Source organism: Nycticebus coucang, chromosome 10 (assembly GCF_027406575.1).
Source record: "Nycticebus coucang isolate mNycCou1 chromosome 10, mNycCou1.pri, whole genome shotgun sequence".
Classification (NCBI taxonomy): domain Eukaryota; kingdom Metazoa; phylum Chordata; class Mammalia; order Primates; family Lorisidae; genus Nycticebus; species Nycticebus coucang.
The window spans coordinates 77,408,445-77,421,295 of NC_069789.1; the positions used below are offsets into that span (position 1 = coordinate 77,408,445).

At 44.6% G+C, this 12,851-nt stretch overlaps 1 protein-coding gene across 2 annotated transcripts in view; it reads right to left on the reverse strand.

Annotated features, from left to right (window-relative positions):
• Positions 1-329: 329 nt before the first annotated feature.
• The window catches only part of C10H1orf21 (chromosome 10 C1orf21 homolog), a 246,360-nt gene continuing 233,838 nt past the window's right edge, over positions 330-12,851 (reverse strand). For both annotated transcript variants that reach the window (XM_053606787.1, XM_053606788.1), the window contains exon 6: positions 330-9,757. In XM_053606787.1, coding sequence (XP_053462762.1) covers positions 9,719-9,757 — 39 coding nt within the window. In that variant the 3' untranslated portion in view covers positions 330-9,718. The remainder of the gene's footprint in view (positions 9,758-12,851) is intronic.

Here is a 12,851-nt window from a genome sequence, read left to right on the forward strand (position 1 = left end):
TGTACCACTGCCCATTGCAACTCCATCAAGTCTTTCAATTGATGAATTTGCTGAGTCTGGTGGGATAGTATGGGCTGTCGTGAAAGTTGGAGGAGACGAAAACAAGGTTTGGGATCTTCCAAATAGGAGCGTGATGTAGCACATACCTGTAACAATGGAAGAACGTGTAAGAATGGAAAGGAGAAGCCCTTATGTACTTGGAACAGGGAAGAAGGCAGAAGAGAAGAGAGACAAGAAGGACCTGGGCAGGGTCTTTTGCCGACATTTATAACAGCCCCCACCCTCCATGAGATATAGGAAGGAAGAAAGACAAAAAAGCACAAGCCAGGCCAACTGTTAAAAATTATTTAATAGAAAGTCCAATGTCAAAATGTAACAATAAACAAAAATACACATGTATAAATATGTATATATAATTAGACCTGTACACTTTCTCAGATCCTTTTCAAAATGGAACAGAATCATCATTAACATCTTAGTGGTCAAATCAAAAATAATATTCAAGCGACATGGGCCCACTGTGTTGTGGGGAGTAGCACTGCCAAAGCACTTTGAGGGTTCAAAGAATTCCAATCAGGAAAGAGCTGGGATAGTGCCAGTGTCCTTTTCTGGAGACCCAGAGAGGGAGGACGAACAATCCCATGGCTCTGTACAGTGGACTTGACCTTTCCGGAGCACCTGTAGCCACTAGTGTCTGGGGACAGCTCTCCTGTCAGGGTTCTGAATTATTTAAATTTATGTGGTTTGGGAGTTTTCTTGCCTCATCTCCCAGATGAGAAGTCACTCAGGATTTTGCCCTCCAACCTTCTTAGTTTGCAGGCCAAGTGCTGCCCAGTGGTTTGGGGTGCCATCGAGTACTGATTTGCACTACAACAGTGGTCTTCAAAGTGGGTGTGTTCATATCACAAGGTACCCAAGGTCCCTCAGAAAGAAAATGCCAGAACTTCTGTTTATAATATTTTGCATCTTATTCATTTAAAATGTAGATGCTGTGGACTTTTTATAATGCGCCTAACATGTTAGTATAAACATAAAGGAATACATGCTTTAGACAAATTAATAAACATACAGAGGGGGGCGTCTCATGGAGCTTTTGCTGATACATGTGTGTCTGAAACAGATGGGTGCCCACTGCTTTACAGAATTTGTGGGTAGCAGAGTGGTTAGGGAGCCCACCCTTCTGGGCTCCTATGCTCACCTGAGGAAGCCTTTGCAGGTGTTCAGAAGAGCAATGCCCCAAGATGTCTCCCACACCTGATTGAGAGCTTATGCCTTGTAATCTTGCCACTAGATTCCCTTTGAGTATAAGGCCATGTTTCTAAATCAAATGCAGATATCTTTGGGAAGAGCAAACACACAGCCATTGGCAACTGGCAGGGAGGCATTTTGATCCCTTCCTGGCAATAAGGTGGAGAAGAGTGGGAAATGGGCCAGGACAGAAAATGGGGAGATGGTGCTCTAAGGCAAACTTGGCCTACTTTCTGTGACCACACAGCCCCAAGGGGACCTTCCAGGGCTTTAATTTTAAAGTGAGCGAGTTAAAGGCCAAATGTTTTATTGGCTTCCTGCATCAGGATTGCACTGGCTGAATTCTGATCTAAACACCTAGGCCTTTGGAACATTCGAGAGGGAGCCACTAGACACAGAAGTAGAAATTCTTTAGTCAAAGGCCAGAGGACTATCTGGGAAAAGAGTGGGTGTCTGAGCTAAAATATTTCCAAGGGTCCAGAAGGCTGGGGTTGCTGTTGAGTATGCCTGGCTGCACCCAGGGTGGGCAGGTGTGAAGGTCTTGCAAAAAGAAGTCAGCCTGAAGAAGAAGCAAGAGCCATCTGGGATCCCCACACAGAGGGCCAGAGCCACTCAGCCAGGAAAACCACCTTCAACCCCAAATTCTGCCCACTTCTCAGGGAAATTGTCTTCTGGTTGAGCTTTTACTCGAGCTTCTGGAAACCATCTTGGCTTAGAGCTGGTATTTTGATGCATCTAATTCTTTTTCTTCATCCTAAATTTTTCTTAATTATTTTTCTCGGGGTGTGGGTGGGTGAAAGAAAAAACCCAATGCTCTGAACTCTGAATAGGGTCTTTGGAAAACCTAAAGGAAACCTAAAAGGCACCGCAGATTGTCTCCATAGAGGGATTCTGCTGGTCTTGGAGTTGCCCCTGACTCACACCCGCAGAGCTCCCAGCTCTGGCAGCTTCTGGATCCCCCATAAGGTCCTCCCTCAGCAGCTGTCTGGGCTGGTGGGTATTCTCCATTTGTACACAATGCATCTGTGCTATATATATATAAAAATCCCCTTTGGCAGGACTCAGGTATGCACTTGAGAGGTAGCAAAAGTGTGGCCACCAGGTGTATGTGACCCAATTTGGGGGAAGGCTGCCCAAGAACAGCTGCCTTTGCTTAGGATCACACACTAGACAGGGAAGCTCTCTGCTGCTTCCTGTACGTTTGTTTTAGGGTACATTCTCACCCCTGGGTGGAGGCCAGCCTGGTCCCAGGAGGTGTTTTTGCCCTTGGTGGCTCTTAACACAGGTCGGGATGACCCAGAACTGTCCCCTTTATGTCTCTAAACCAGATCCAGCCTGGCTTAAAGCCCTTGAGTTCAAATAGCTTTTGGTGAGAGGAAGAGAAGGAGTCCAGGCAGAGATGGGGGCAGAGGATGCATTGGAACGAATCATCTCATCGAGCAACTGTGCATTTCCATAGTGAGGCGGGAAACCCTGCCCCCATCACTACTATGCTTACCTCTCTGGGGGGCCTAAGCAGTGGGTGGTGGAGAGCAAAGCACCACCCAAAACTCCTATTTATATTCCAGAACCCCATCAAAGCCCTGGGGGCCATGTGGGGCTGGCCCAGCTCACTGTCCTGTCCTCGGCCCTCACTCTTCCCACCTCCCACTTCAACTCCAAGCTCCAGCCTCTTTACTGCAGGCAGAGGGCCCTGTGGACCCACACTGACTCTCTTTGGAGCTGATTCTCATGCTATCCTCTCAGCCTGAAAGATCCTCTGCAATGCTCTCCCTCAGTCCTTGCACGAATTTGGGCTTTGATGTCACCTCTTTCAGTAAGCTCCTGATTCCCACAGCTGGGCTGGCTGCTCCCATGAGATACTCCCATGGCACGCAGGCCTTTTCCACACTTCCTCCCTGTGACTGGTAGGCTCCTTGAGGGTGGGAGCTGTGTTTGGGTCAGTTGTGCATTGCTGATGATTAGCTCCATGCCTAGAGTGTACCAGACACTTTGTAAATAATCTGCTCCATGAATGAGTCCTGTTAAAAATGCTACAGCTGGGTCAACCTACAGGAAGGGACTCCAGATTCCACACAATGGCATCAGGGCGTCCTAGTGGAGCTGCTGGAATGCCATAGTCAAGGCCACATGGATGAGTGGGAGAGTACATGAGAAATGCTGTGGTCGTATGTAGCTGGACCAGGCACACATCCTTAGGGAGGGAAAGATGCCAGCCACAATGCCCAGGCTAGAGGCCCAGCTGAGCCAAACAGATGTAGTAGAGAGGACATCTTGATTCAGAGGGGACACAGCAAGACCACCAGCAGGACCTGATCTTCTTGTTTGAGTCAAACTCAAACTTTCCCAAGAGTGATCACTAGTTTTTCCTGCTTTGGTATTTCTCTAGCTATCCTAGACGTTATTTGAGATTACTGAAAGGCAAACTACAGCTCTTTATTGAAGTATTTCAATAATAAAATATATTTTATCTATGTATCTTCGTATGTGTGTAAGTGTGTGTTTAAAAATGGATCCAAATTTAGAGGCCTAATAAGGCAACTGTTGGGTTCTGTTCCAGCAGAAGAGAGTAATTTTTATGAATTTGTATCTTGCTTTGGTTGGAAAAGCTAGCTTGAAATCTATTGCAGAAACCACCCTTGCTTATTTGCCTGTCAAGAGAACAGTCCCTGAGGGTCTGGATTGAAAAGCCAGGAAACCAAAAGTTATTCTTTCACTCTGGGTCAATGCCAAGTGGCCCCCAAGGTTCTAGAGTTATTTTCAAACCTAGAGACCCGAGGGCATCTCTGGCTGAGTTTATGATGTTCTTTTTCCTACCTCTAAGTCTTAATCAAGTTCAAAGCCTTGGGATAAAAATAACTTCTGGGAAGAAGAAGGGGGAATTCAGGGCAGAGAATATCAGAATAAGGCTTTCAGTTTAGAGGTGAATTTCCTGAAGAAAAGCCATTTCTGCAGTTTCTAAGAGATAAGAACCATTTCCCATATCATCTTGACGGAGTATGCCAGCTGCCAGGCTGGAAAGAAGTAGGACCTTGGGAAAACTGGACACAGCACCCTCTTTTCACAAGGAAATTCTTTTGATTCTTTTAAGTTAAGTAAGGGTGGGGGTTGGTTCCCTCTAGGCTGCACCTTTAACAATTTCTATGGAAATGTGACTCATTTTCTCTAGAGGATGTGCCTGCAGAAGCAAGGAGAGGAATCCTGGGGAGTTCTCTGACCTGGGATCAAGTTATTTAAATGACTAGCCAAGTCATCACGTGACTCTCTAAACCATTCAAGGTCTTCAAAAAGCTTCCCATTTAGTTTTAGTGCTCGCTTCAACTAGCCTGGAAGATTGATATCTCCAGTCCAAAGATCAAAGAGAGACAGCAGAACCCAGTCCACAAGAAAGGATTTCAATGGAAGTCAATGGTTTGTCAAGGCATTGCCCTTCCTCCCTGGTTGGAGAACAGACTCTCCCAAACCTCTCTGAAGGTGATACAGAAAAGATGCAGCCTGGGGCAGTGTCTGTGGCTCAAAGGGGTAGGACCCCCGCCCCATATGCTGGAGGTGGCAGGTTCAAACCCAGCCCTGGCCAAAAACTGCAAAAAAAGAAAAAGAAAAAGGCTGCAGCCTGTGACAAAACAATAAGCCTTGTAAACTCAGGAAAGAAATCACAGCAGTCAAAAGCCTGTTCTGGTTGCATCTGGTATCTAATGACAGAACTGCCAGGGCACTTTTCCAGATGCTGAAAGAGCCCCAGGAGGAGAGACGCACCTACATCCCCTAAACCTTTTCCTTCTGGGCACTGAAGTCCTCCTGTTATAGCCAGTGGCCTATTCTGGTTTGTGTACGCCTTAGACGGGGAATGGGGAATGTTAAGAAAACTCTCCCTAGGAGGAAATCAAATGGGTGACAGACGTGCCAAAGAGAGATTCTGGCAGGCAGATGCCCCCAAAGGGTTGTTTTCACAGTGTTGCGAAGGGCACGGTCGAAAAATTGGAAGCTAGTTGAATAATACCTTTCCTTCTTTCAACCTGGGCATTTTTACTGGATAGATGCATTCTACCCTTAAAATAGATTTCTTAGAACATGTGGGTAAAAAATCCACTTCACAGGGTCATTGTGAGGATTACACAAAACAATTATAAAACGCCTGGTACGGTATCTGGCATAGGGTGAGTACAAATAACATATATTTGTTCCTTTTGCCTCTTCTCCTAGATTAGATTAGATCCCAGAAAAGGTGCAAGCGTCCAGAAAAACATGGCATAGGTCATGAGACCTTGAAGGTTTGTCACAAAAGTAAATAAATTCGCCCACAATCCTCATTTTGTACTGTAGCTGTTTAATCTAGAAACATATAAAAAAGGGACTGTTGATAAACACGTCCGTTCATTGGCAAAAGGCAATGCGTACACTTCGTGTATGTTTACCGCAGGCACATTTGCAGTGGGAAAGCCATGGCCTCGCCTAGCTCCACGGAGACACCGAAAGGCCAAGGTTTCTGCTCCGAGCACCTTGTGGGGATGCTCCAGTGTGCCTGTCTCCTCCCCACACCAGGCCTTATTTTTTTATTTTGCTGGGGTTTTACACAACTTAACAAAAAAGACCTACTTCTGAGGTGTACAAAGAAATCAAGCTCCGAGAATGCCCTGGAAGTGGAAAAGCATGGAAGGCGGATTTTATATAAAATTATAGAGTACAATCTAATGCCTTTTTTAAAAGGGAGGTGGGAGGAAGAGGAAGAGAACCTCAGATACCGACGGTATCTTTCCAGAAAGAACCCAGCAGAGACCTGCAGCCTGAGATTCCAAGTCAGTATTGTCTAGCATTATGAGTTTAAAAATGTTTCTTCCTACAAAAAACAGCATGTTCAGCCAATTTTTTTTTTTTTTAAGATGAGTGGAGATGGAACACTCATTGGAATTCTCACCCAGTGTCTAAGTAGGGCTTGTAATCAATGTGCAGCCTGCATCCCAGGCTACTGAGGTAAAATTCATGAGAGGTATCATCGCTGTTTTTAGCAGGCTTATGGCAGAGTTCAGCCCTCAAAGAAAAAAGTGATGAGGCTTGGGGGAGGACACAGTTATAACTCAAAGTGGGATGACATCAGATGGGACCGAGAGGGGGGCTCCATCCCCTCTGGGCTTGCTCCCAGTTTGCTGCCATGGCCACCCCAGATGCCCAGGTGAGCCCCTGACACTGAGGCATTTCCTCACCTCACCGTGTGAAGGAGGACAGTGCTGGCCCAGGGGATTAAGAGCCAAAGCTACTCCTGGGTCAGGTCATTTCTTATTTGAGTCATCCAAACCCAGCCTCAGATCATGGGCCCTGCAGACGAAGAGAGACCAGTCTCCTGGCAGGCTGCCGTGTGTGTGGCTGCTGCTGTTTCTGGGGGCGACCTAGTTTCCTCATCTCTGGACTTTGTACCTTTTTTGTCCTTAAATAGACCACTCCATGCTCACCGTTCAAGCCTGGGGCTAGGAGGCATCACTGAGGTTCAGCTCTCTCTCTCTTTTAAGGTTCTCTGCCAGTAACAAAACATGCATTCAGTTATGAGAATAGTACTCCATAACTCGAATGTCCGCCAACCAAAAGAAAGCTGTGCATACAACGGGTGAACTTTTACAACTCTACAACTCAGAGTACATAAGGCATGTGTAATCCAGCTGTAAATCTTGGTGACAGCCTTGCCCCACCCACTGGCTGAGAGGCAGATTTCCAAGTGCATCCTGCACGCAGCCAGCCCCTCAGCCCTCTCTGCTAAATGCTTTCAGTTCATTTCTCTTCATTTTTTCTCCCACTACCCACCAGGCCACTTCCCTCCCTCCCTCCTTCCATCTCCCTGAGCCCTACAGAAATAACTAGCAGAATCCACCAGCGTGTACACGGATTATTTTTTTTTTCTCATTGCATCTGAGGCAATCTGCTTAATGTTCAGATACACAAGGGAAAAAAAGGCAAAATATTTTTGCTTTAGATCCTTTCAGAAGGTATAAAAAAATAAAGTACAAACACAAATCACTTGACAATTTTATGATTAAAACCAACAAATGGAAAACAGAGAGTTTGAGTGCTGCTCACATCATCAAGCTTGCCATGCCAGCCCACTCAACCACCCCATTTCTGGGATCTATTTCTAGATGCACCAAATGTGTCTGAAGATGAAATCACTTCTACCCATCAAAAATGTGTCCAGGGTTCAACACGGTGGACAGAGCCCCCGGTGAAAAGCTCCCGTCGTTCACGGAAATGATGCTTCTGGTTTGATTGAACACTCAAAAGTCAGGCTCCCAAGAAACACTTGGTTCCCTGTGGAATATGTCAAAATGTTACAACGAGACTGTGAGAAAAACAGAATGAGATGAACATGCTTCATCTTCGGCAAGAGGGTGGTGATTTTCTGGGGAGACGCTGTCTGAGACACCAAGTAGAGAAATCGAATGGAAGACATTTAGCACTTGCCTCATTCTTGTTGGATAAAGAACAAGAAATCCCAGAAAAGGTCTTCCAGAAAACAGTGAACAAAGTCCCCAGTGAACAAGTTTGAGGTGGGGCGTAGCGGTTCCTTTACAGTTCTGGAAAACTGTTTCAGTCTGTTGGCCAGAAACCATACAAGGGGAGGGAACCTAAAACCCGAGGCTATTTGACTCTCCCTGCATTTTTCTGCTTGAAGCAGGATAAAAAAGCCTAAAATTTTGGCTACATCTCTATTTATGTAACAACCACAGCTGCTCCCCAAAATAGCTGCTGCTTGCTCAAAGAATTAAGGGATTTTTGTTGCTAATATTTGAGTCCATTTTCTACAACGCTGGAAAGAATTTCCTACCCCTCACTTTTGCTGGCCCAGGTCTAGAAGGAGAGGGGGAATCTCACCATGAACGCATCAGTGCTGACATCAATTAGGGGGATGGATTTTAAAATCAAGGCTCATCTGCTTAGCAAGAACAATGGAACATCTTAACTACCCACCTTTGAAGGGTGGCAGCCTGGCTGATACCAAGACCCTTCAAATTCACAACCACACAAGAGAGAGACATACAGTGCTCCTGCATTTCTGGGGGATAAAACCCTGCCCTGGACTGCTGGCACGGCATTTAATAGGGTGCCCTCCCCTGAAAGGAACAAAGAGAACCCTCGTCAAAGCTATCAAACACGTTAAAAAAATACAAAAGTTATTTTCTCCTTTTGATTGCTATTTACTTGTGACAATATCTGTTAAAAATATTACTTCTGTCTTTGAGAAGAGATCATTCTCTTCATATAATATGGAAAAATAAACTCTACTGAACACACAGTCAAACATTCCCCACCACTGCCAGGGGCTTTTGGCTTTCGCGTCTCCAAATATCATCACCAGTGTAAGTGTACTATGTTTTCGAGTAGGCAAATACTTTTCATGTATTATCCAGTGCTGGAGATAAGAGAAGAAACTGGCAAAGCTCAAGTAGCATTTTGAAGGGGGAGAATTACTAAATAAGATGGCTTACTTGCTAATAAAATGAAAGGTAACAGGGTGATTTCAAGGCCCTCCTACAAAGTCCTGGGACGTCCCTTCACCTCTTCTTACCACGTATAACCCTGCAAATGCTTGGTAGATTATTGGTGGAAGGGTAGGGAGCTATTTAAGCGGACCATCAGCGTCACTGCAAGGGAGGGCTCAATTTCCATACCCAAGGATCATCTTAAAACACTGAGCTGGATGAATGGGAGAAGACAAGGATACATAAAAACAGTAAAATGTTTTATTTTTTTAGAAAAAAAAAAAAAAGTGAGGAAGAGGGATTCAAAATGATTGTGACTTCCATCTGCATCTGAGCAAAGCCAACGTTGCAAACTTAATCCTTGAGTAAGATACCTAGGAAAGGACACCACCTGCCACTGGCTCCCATGTCACTTTCAGAAGTCATATCACAACATGCTTTTAATTGATCACAGCCTCCCCACTTCTGCCGAGCAGAGAGACAAGGCTTGCCACAGCAAGCATCCCATCTCCAAAGCTCAACCTTGCCAGTGAGAAGCCAGGCCCAGTCCATCTCTGGACTGCGTGGGAGAGACGGGGAGGAAGGAGAGAGGGCAGGGGATGCTTGTCTTAGAAGCAGAACCGGTCTAGAAGAGAAGTTTGATATGTGAGAGTTCACCACTACCTCATCTTATAGAAAATAGGTTGGAGAGCATCTGTAAAATCAACAGTATCTTTAAGGTGAAACTGCAGAATTTTGCTGCATACCTGGACACAAGAGAAGTGGAAAGTTGCAACAAGTTTTACCTAGCAGCAACAAAGAAAGTTCGATAACAGTTTTTTGTTTTTAGCAATATTCCTTTGCAAGTTCATTAAGAAACACTGTAATTTAATGGGGCATACGGTATGGAACGATCTTCTTTTGCTGTGCTGTTTGTTGAAGAGAACCGACCTTTGCGAAGATTTCAACTGGGGTGTAACCTATTTACACAGTAGTAGCTCCTGGTTTGTGCGGTAGAATCGGTGCTATGTGATATCTTCTTCTTCCGAACAGTAATCCCGACCCTTGGAGGAAAAAAACAAGAACATGTGAATGAGAAATTCCCAGAGCCTGAAACAGTTACTTGTAATCAATTTCCTCTCTGTATACGAGGTTGGACAATTAAATTTGCGAACTCATCCTAGAAAAAATGCTCCATACCTCACTGCTAAATATCACTATGGTCACCTTCGAAGTACCCCCCCTTGGTCACCTGGTGACCAAGTGGTATTCAGCAATGATGTATGCAGCAATTTTTCTAGGATGAGTTCATGAATTTAATTGTCCAACTCCTCCATCTCCTTGCATGAGAATCCAGCCTTTACCAGTGACCACTAGGTACAAAACAGATAGATCACAAATGCATGTTGGCTGATATCTTAAGGCATGAAAGCTTCACCAATCCCCCAATAAGCCCTCACTTTATACTGGTAAGCATTTATACTACAGCAGACACATACGGGACTCAGCTTTTGGCCAAGAAATTGCCAAATGGACAATCTGTGCAGGAGACCAATTTCCCATCAGAGAGAATACCATGTTAACAGCTCACGTACTACAGCTATATCCCCATGTTGGGAACTCAACATTTTACTGAGGAATATCATAAACCAGGGACGTCTGAGTTTCAATTCATTCTACGTGGATTAAAAAACAACTTATAGGGATTCTTTAAATATTCATAACACATCTAGGACTATGCTTGGTGTGTGTGGGATGCACAAGAGAGGCAGAGGCTTTCGATTCATTTGCTAACAAAACAGGTTACACCAAGGCTTGGGGACTATGTGCAATACAGTGGTTGCTTCTGAACACATTTTACCCTCCCTCCACTGGGGTATATAGTCTATGAAGACACAGTTGGGACTGGGCTTTAAGGCTCCATATCTGACCTGTTTGGGTTGTCGTGGTTAAAATCCCTGGCTTTCTTGGTCTGTCATCCATGACGGACAGTCCAGAACTGAAGTGCCTACTCTGCCTACATTTTGATGTCATCGATAAGGGCTTTACAAAAGGTCCTTATCAAGTATGATTATTTACATCCTTTAACTTTTTCTTTCTAAATGCTACATTATATGTTCTGAGTGGAAACATTCTTTTAAAGACAGAAATTTCTAAATACCTGGAATTTATCCCTAAAAGTGTCAGTACTTACAGATAATAATAATTTTGCATGTAAGTATTTCTCAAATGTATTATACATTTGTCACATTGTCTGTATATTGGGAATATTTCACATTTTCCTAATATTTAGGATCATCTAATGGATTATTGTGCCATGTGGATACCTGGCTTTGTAACTTCTGAGCTCTGGGATCTTGATCAAATAAATACAAGAGATCTGAGAGAATTTTTATTGGAGGGGCCCCATCTCAGCACCATGGGGCCTCCATCTGCACACCAGCCCTATTGGGCAGGACAGGGAGCTTGCTTCTGCAAATGACTTTAGGTCTTGTTCAATGCTAAAACAAGGACCTTAAAATCACCAGCTGCCAGAAGGCAAGAAGTAGGGCTGAGCTGGGTTGGGAGCTACACAGCAATTCTCTTAGCTGAAGTATGCCCGCCCCTCTTCAAGGGACCCCATATGGAAGTCTTTGTAAAGAGGCTTTGCTCAGTTAGAAGAGGAGACTGTTAGTCACAATTCTACCCTTGTGCAAAGGATGAACAGCAGGCGATAGATCCGGGGGCCCCAGGGGCCCCAACAAACTGGAAGAATGGACATTCCTAGTGATACTGACAAAGAAGGGTTGCTTCTTTATTTTATTTTTTTTATTGTTTTTGGAGACAGTCTCACTATGTTGCCCTTGGTAAAGTGCCGTGGCATCACAGCTCACAGCAACCTCAGATTATCCTGCTGAGGCCTCTCACATAGCTGGGACTACAGGCACCTGCCACAATGCCCGGCTATTTTTTTGTTGTAGTTGTCATTGTTGTTTAGCAGGCCTGGGCCAGGTTCCAACCCGCCAGCTCTAGTGTATGTGGCTGGCGCCCTAACCCTGAGCTATGGGTGTGGAGCCAAGGAAGGGTTGTTTCAAAGAACCACAGGGGCATCTGGGTACAGACTCAAAAAATCCCAAGGAGCTTTGGCTTACCCACATTTTTCTGACCATGCCCTACTCCGGGCACTGGCTTCTATACCTTCTTCAGTTATCTGCATTATTATTTTTAGGGAAACTAGAAGCTTAGGTCAACTAAGAATATACATTTCTAAGGTTCTAGGGTAAGGATCTTTGTTTGTTGGTTGAAGTGTCTAGGCTAAGAATTAGAGATACTAAGGGGTGTAGAGGAAGGGATTTTATTCTAATTTTAAATTCTGCTAGTTTAAAGTCAGCTCAAAGTGTGACTTCCGATAAGGAAACTGCTCCCCAATGTGCCTAATGTTCTCTTCTTACATGAGACTAAATCAGACAAAGAGTCTAGGACTGGCACCCAGTTTCAGGTGATTTTATTCTACAGTCTAGCATATTTCTGTAGACATATTCCTGTGTATATTCAGCCTTGCAAGCGCACACCCCGATCTCAGTTTCCTTGTCTGTAAAGTGGAGACAGTAAAACCTAACTCATAGAGTTGTCATGGGAATTAGAAGTAATTCAAATAAACTGTCTAGCAAAGCGAAGCACATGGTAGATGTTTAACTATTTATCTTATGATGATATTAAAAAATGAGACCAACTGATCCGACAATTAATACAGCTGTCTAGGTGAGAAACTGGGCTCCTGTCTAGATCAGTCAGTTACATCCATACTCTCACACAAGCCAAGCACCATGGGGTCTCAGGGGCTATGGGGGCCACTGGGGAGCTAGGTGCCAGTTTTTCACCTTCCTCGTTGGCTCCCTGGTCCCCAACCCCCACCCCATCCTCCCATTTTTTTAGATTTCTACCCAAAAGCCACCTCATTGCCTTCCTTGAACACTCTATACAAAATAGCACTTTTTTTTTCAGATTAATGTGAGAGCACAATTACGTTACAATGTTTGTATTTATTAGGTGAGGTCCCTGTTGTAGTTGTACCCCTCACCCAGGAAGTGTGCCATAAACCCTTACATTGTGCCCAGTAGGTGGGAGCACACCACCTAAAATAGCAATTCTTATTCTGCTTCATTTTTATTTATATTC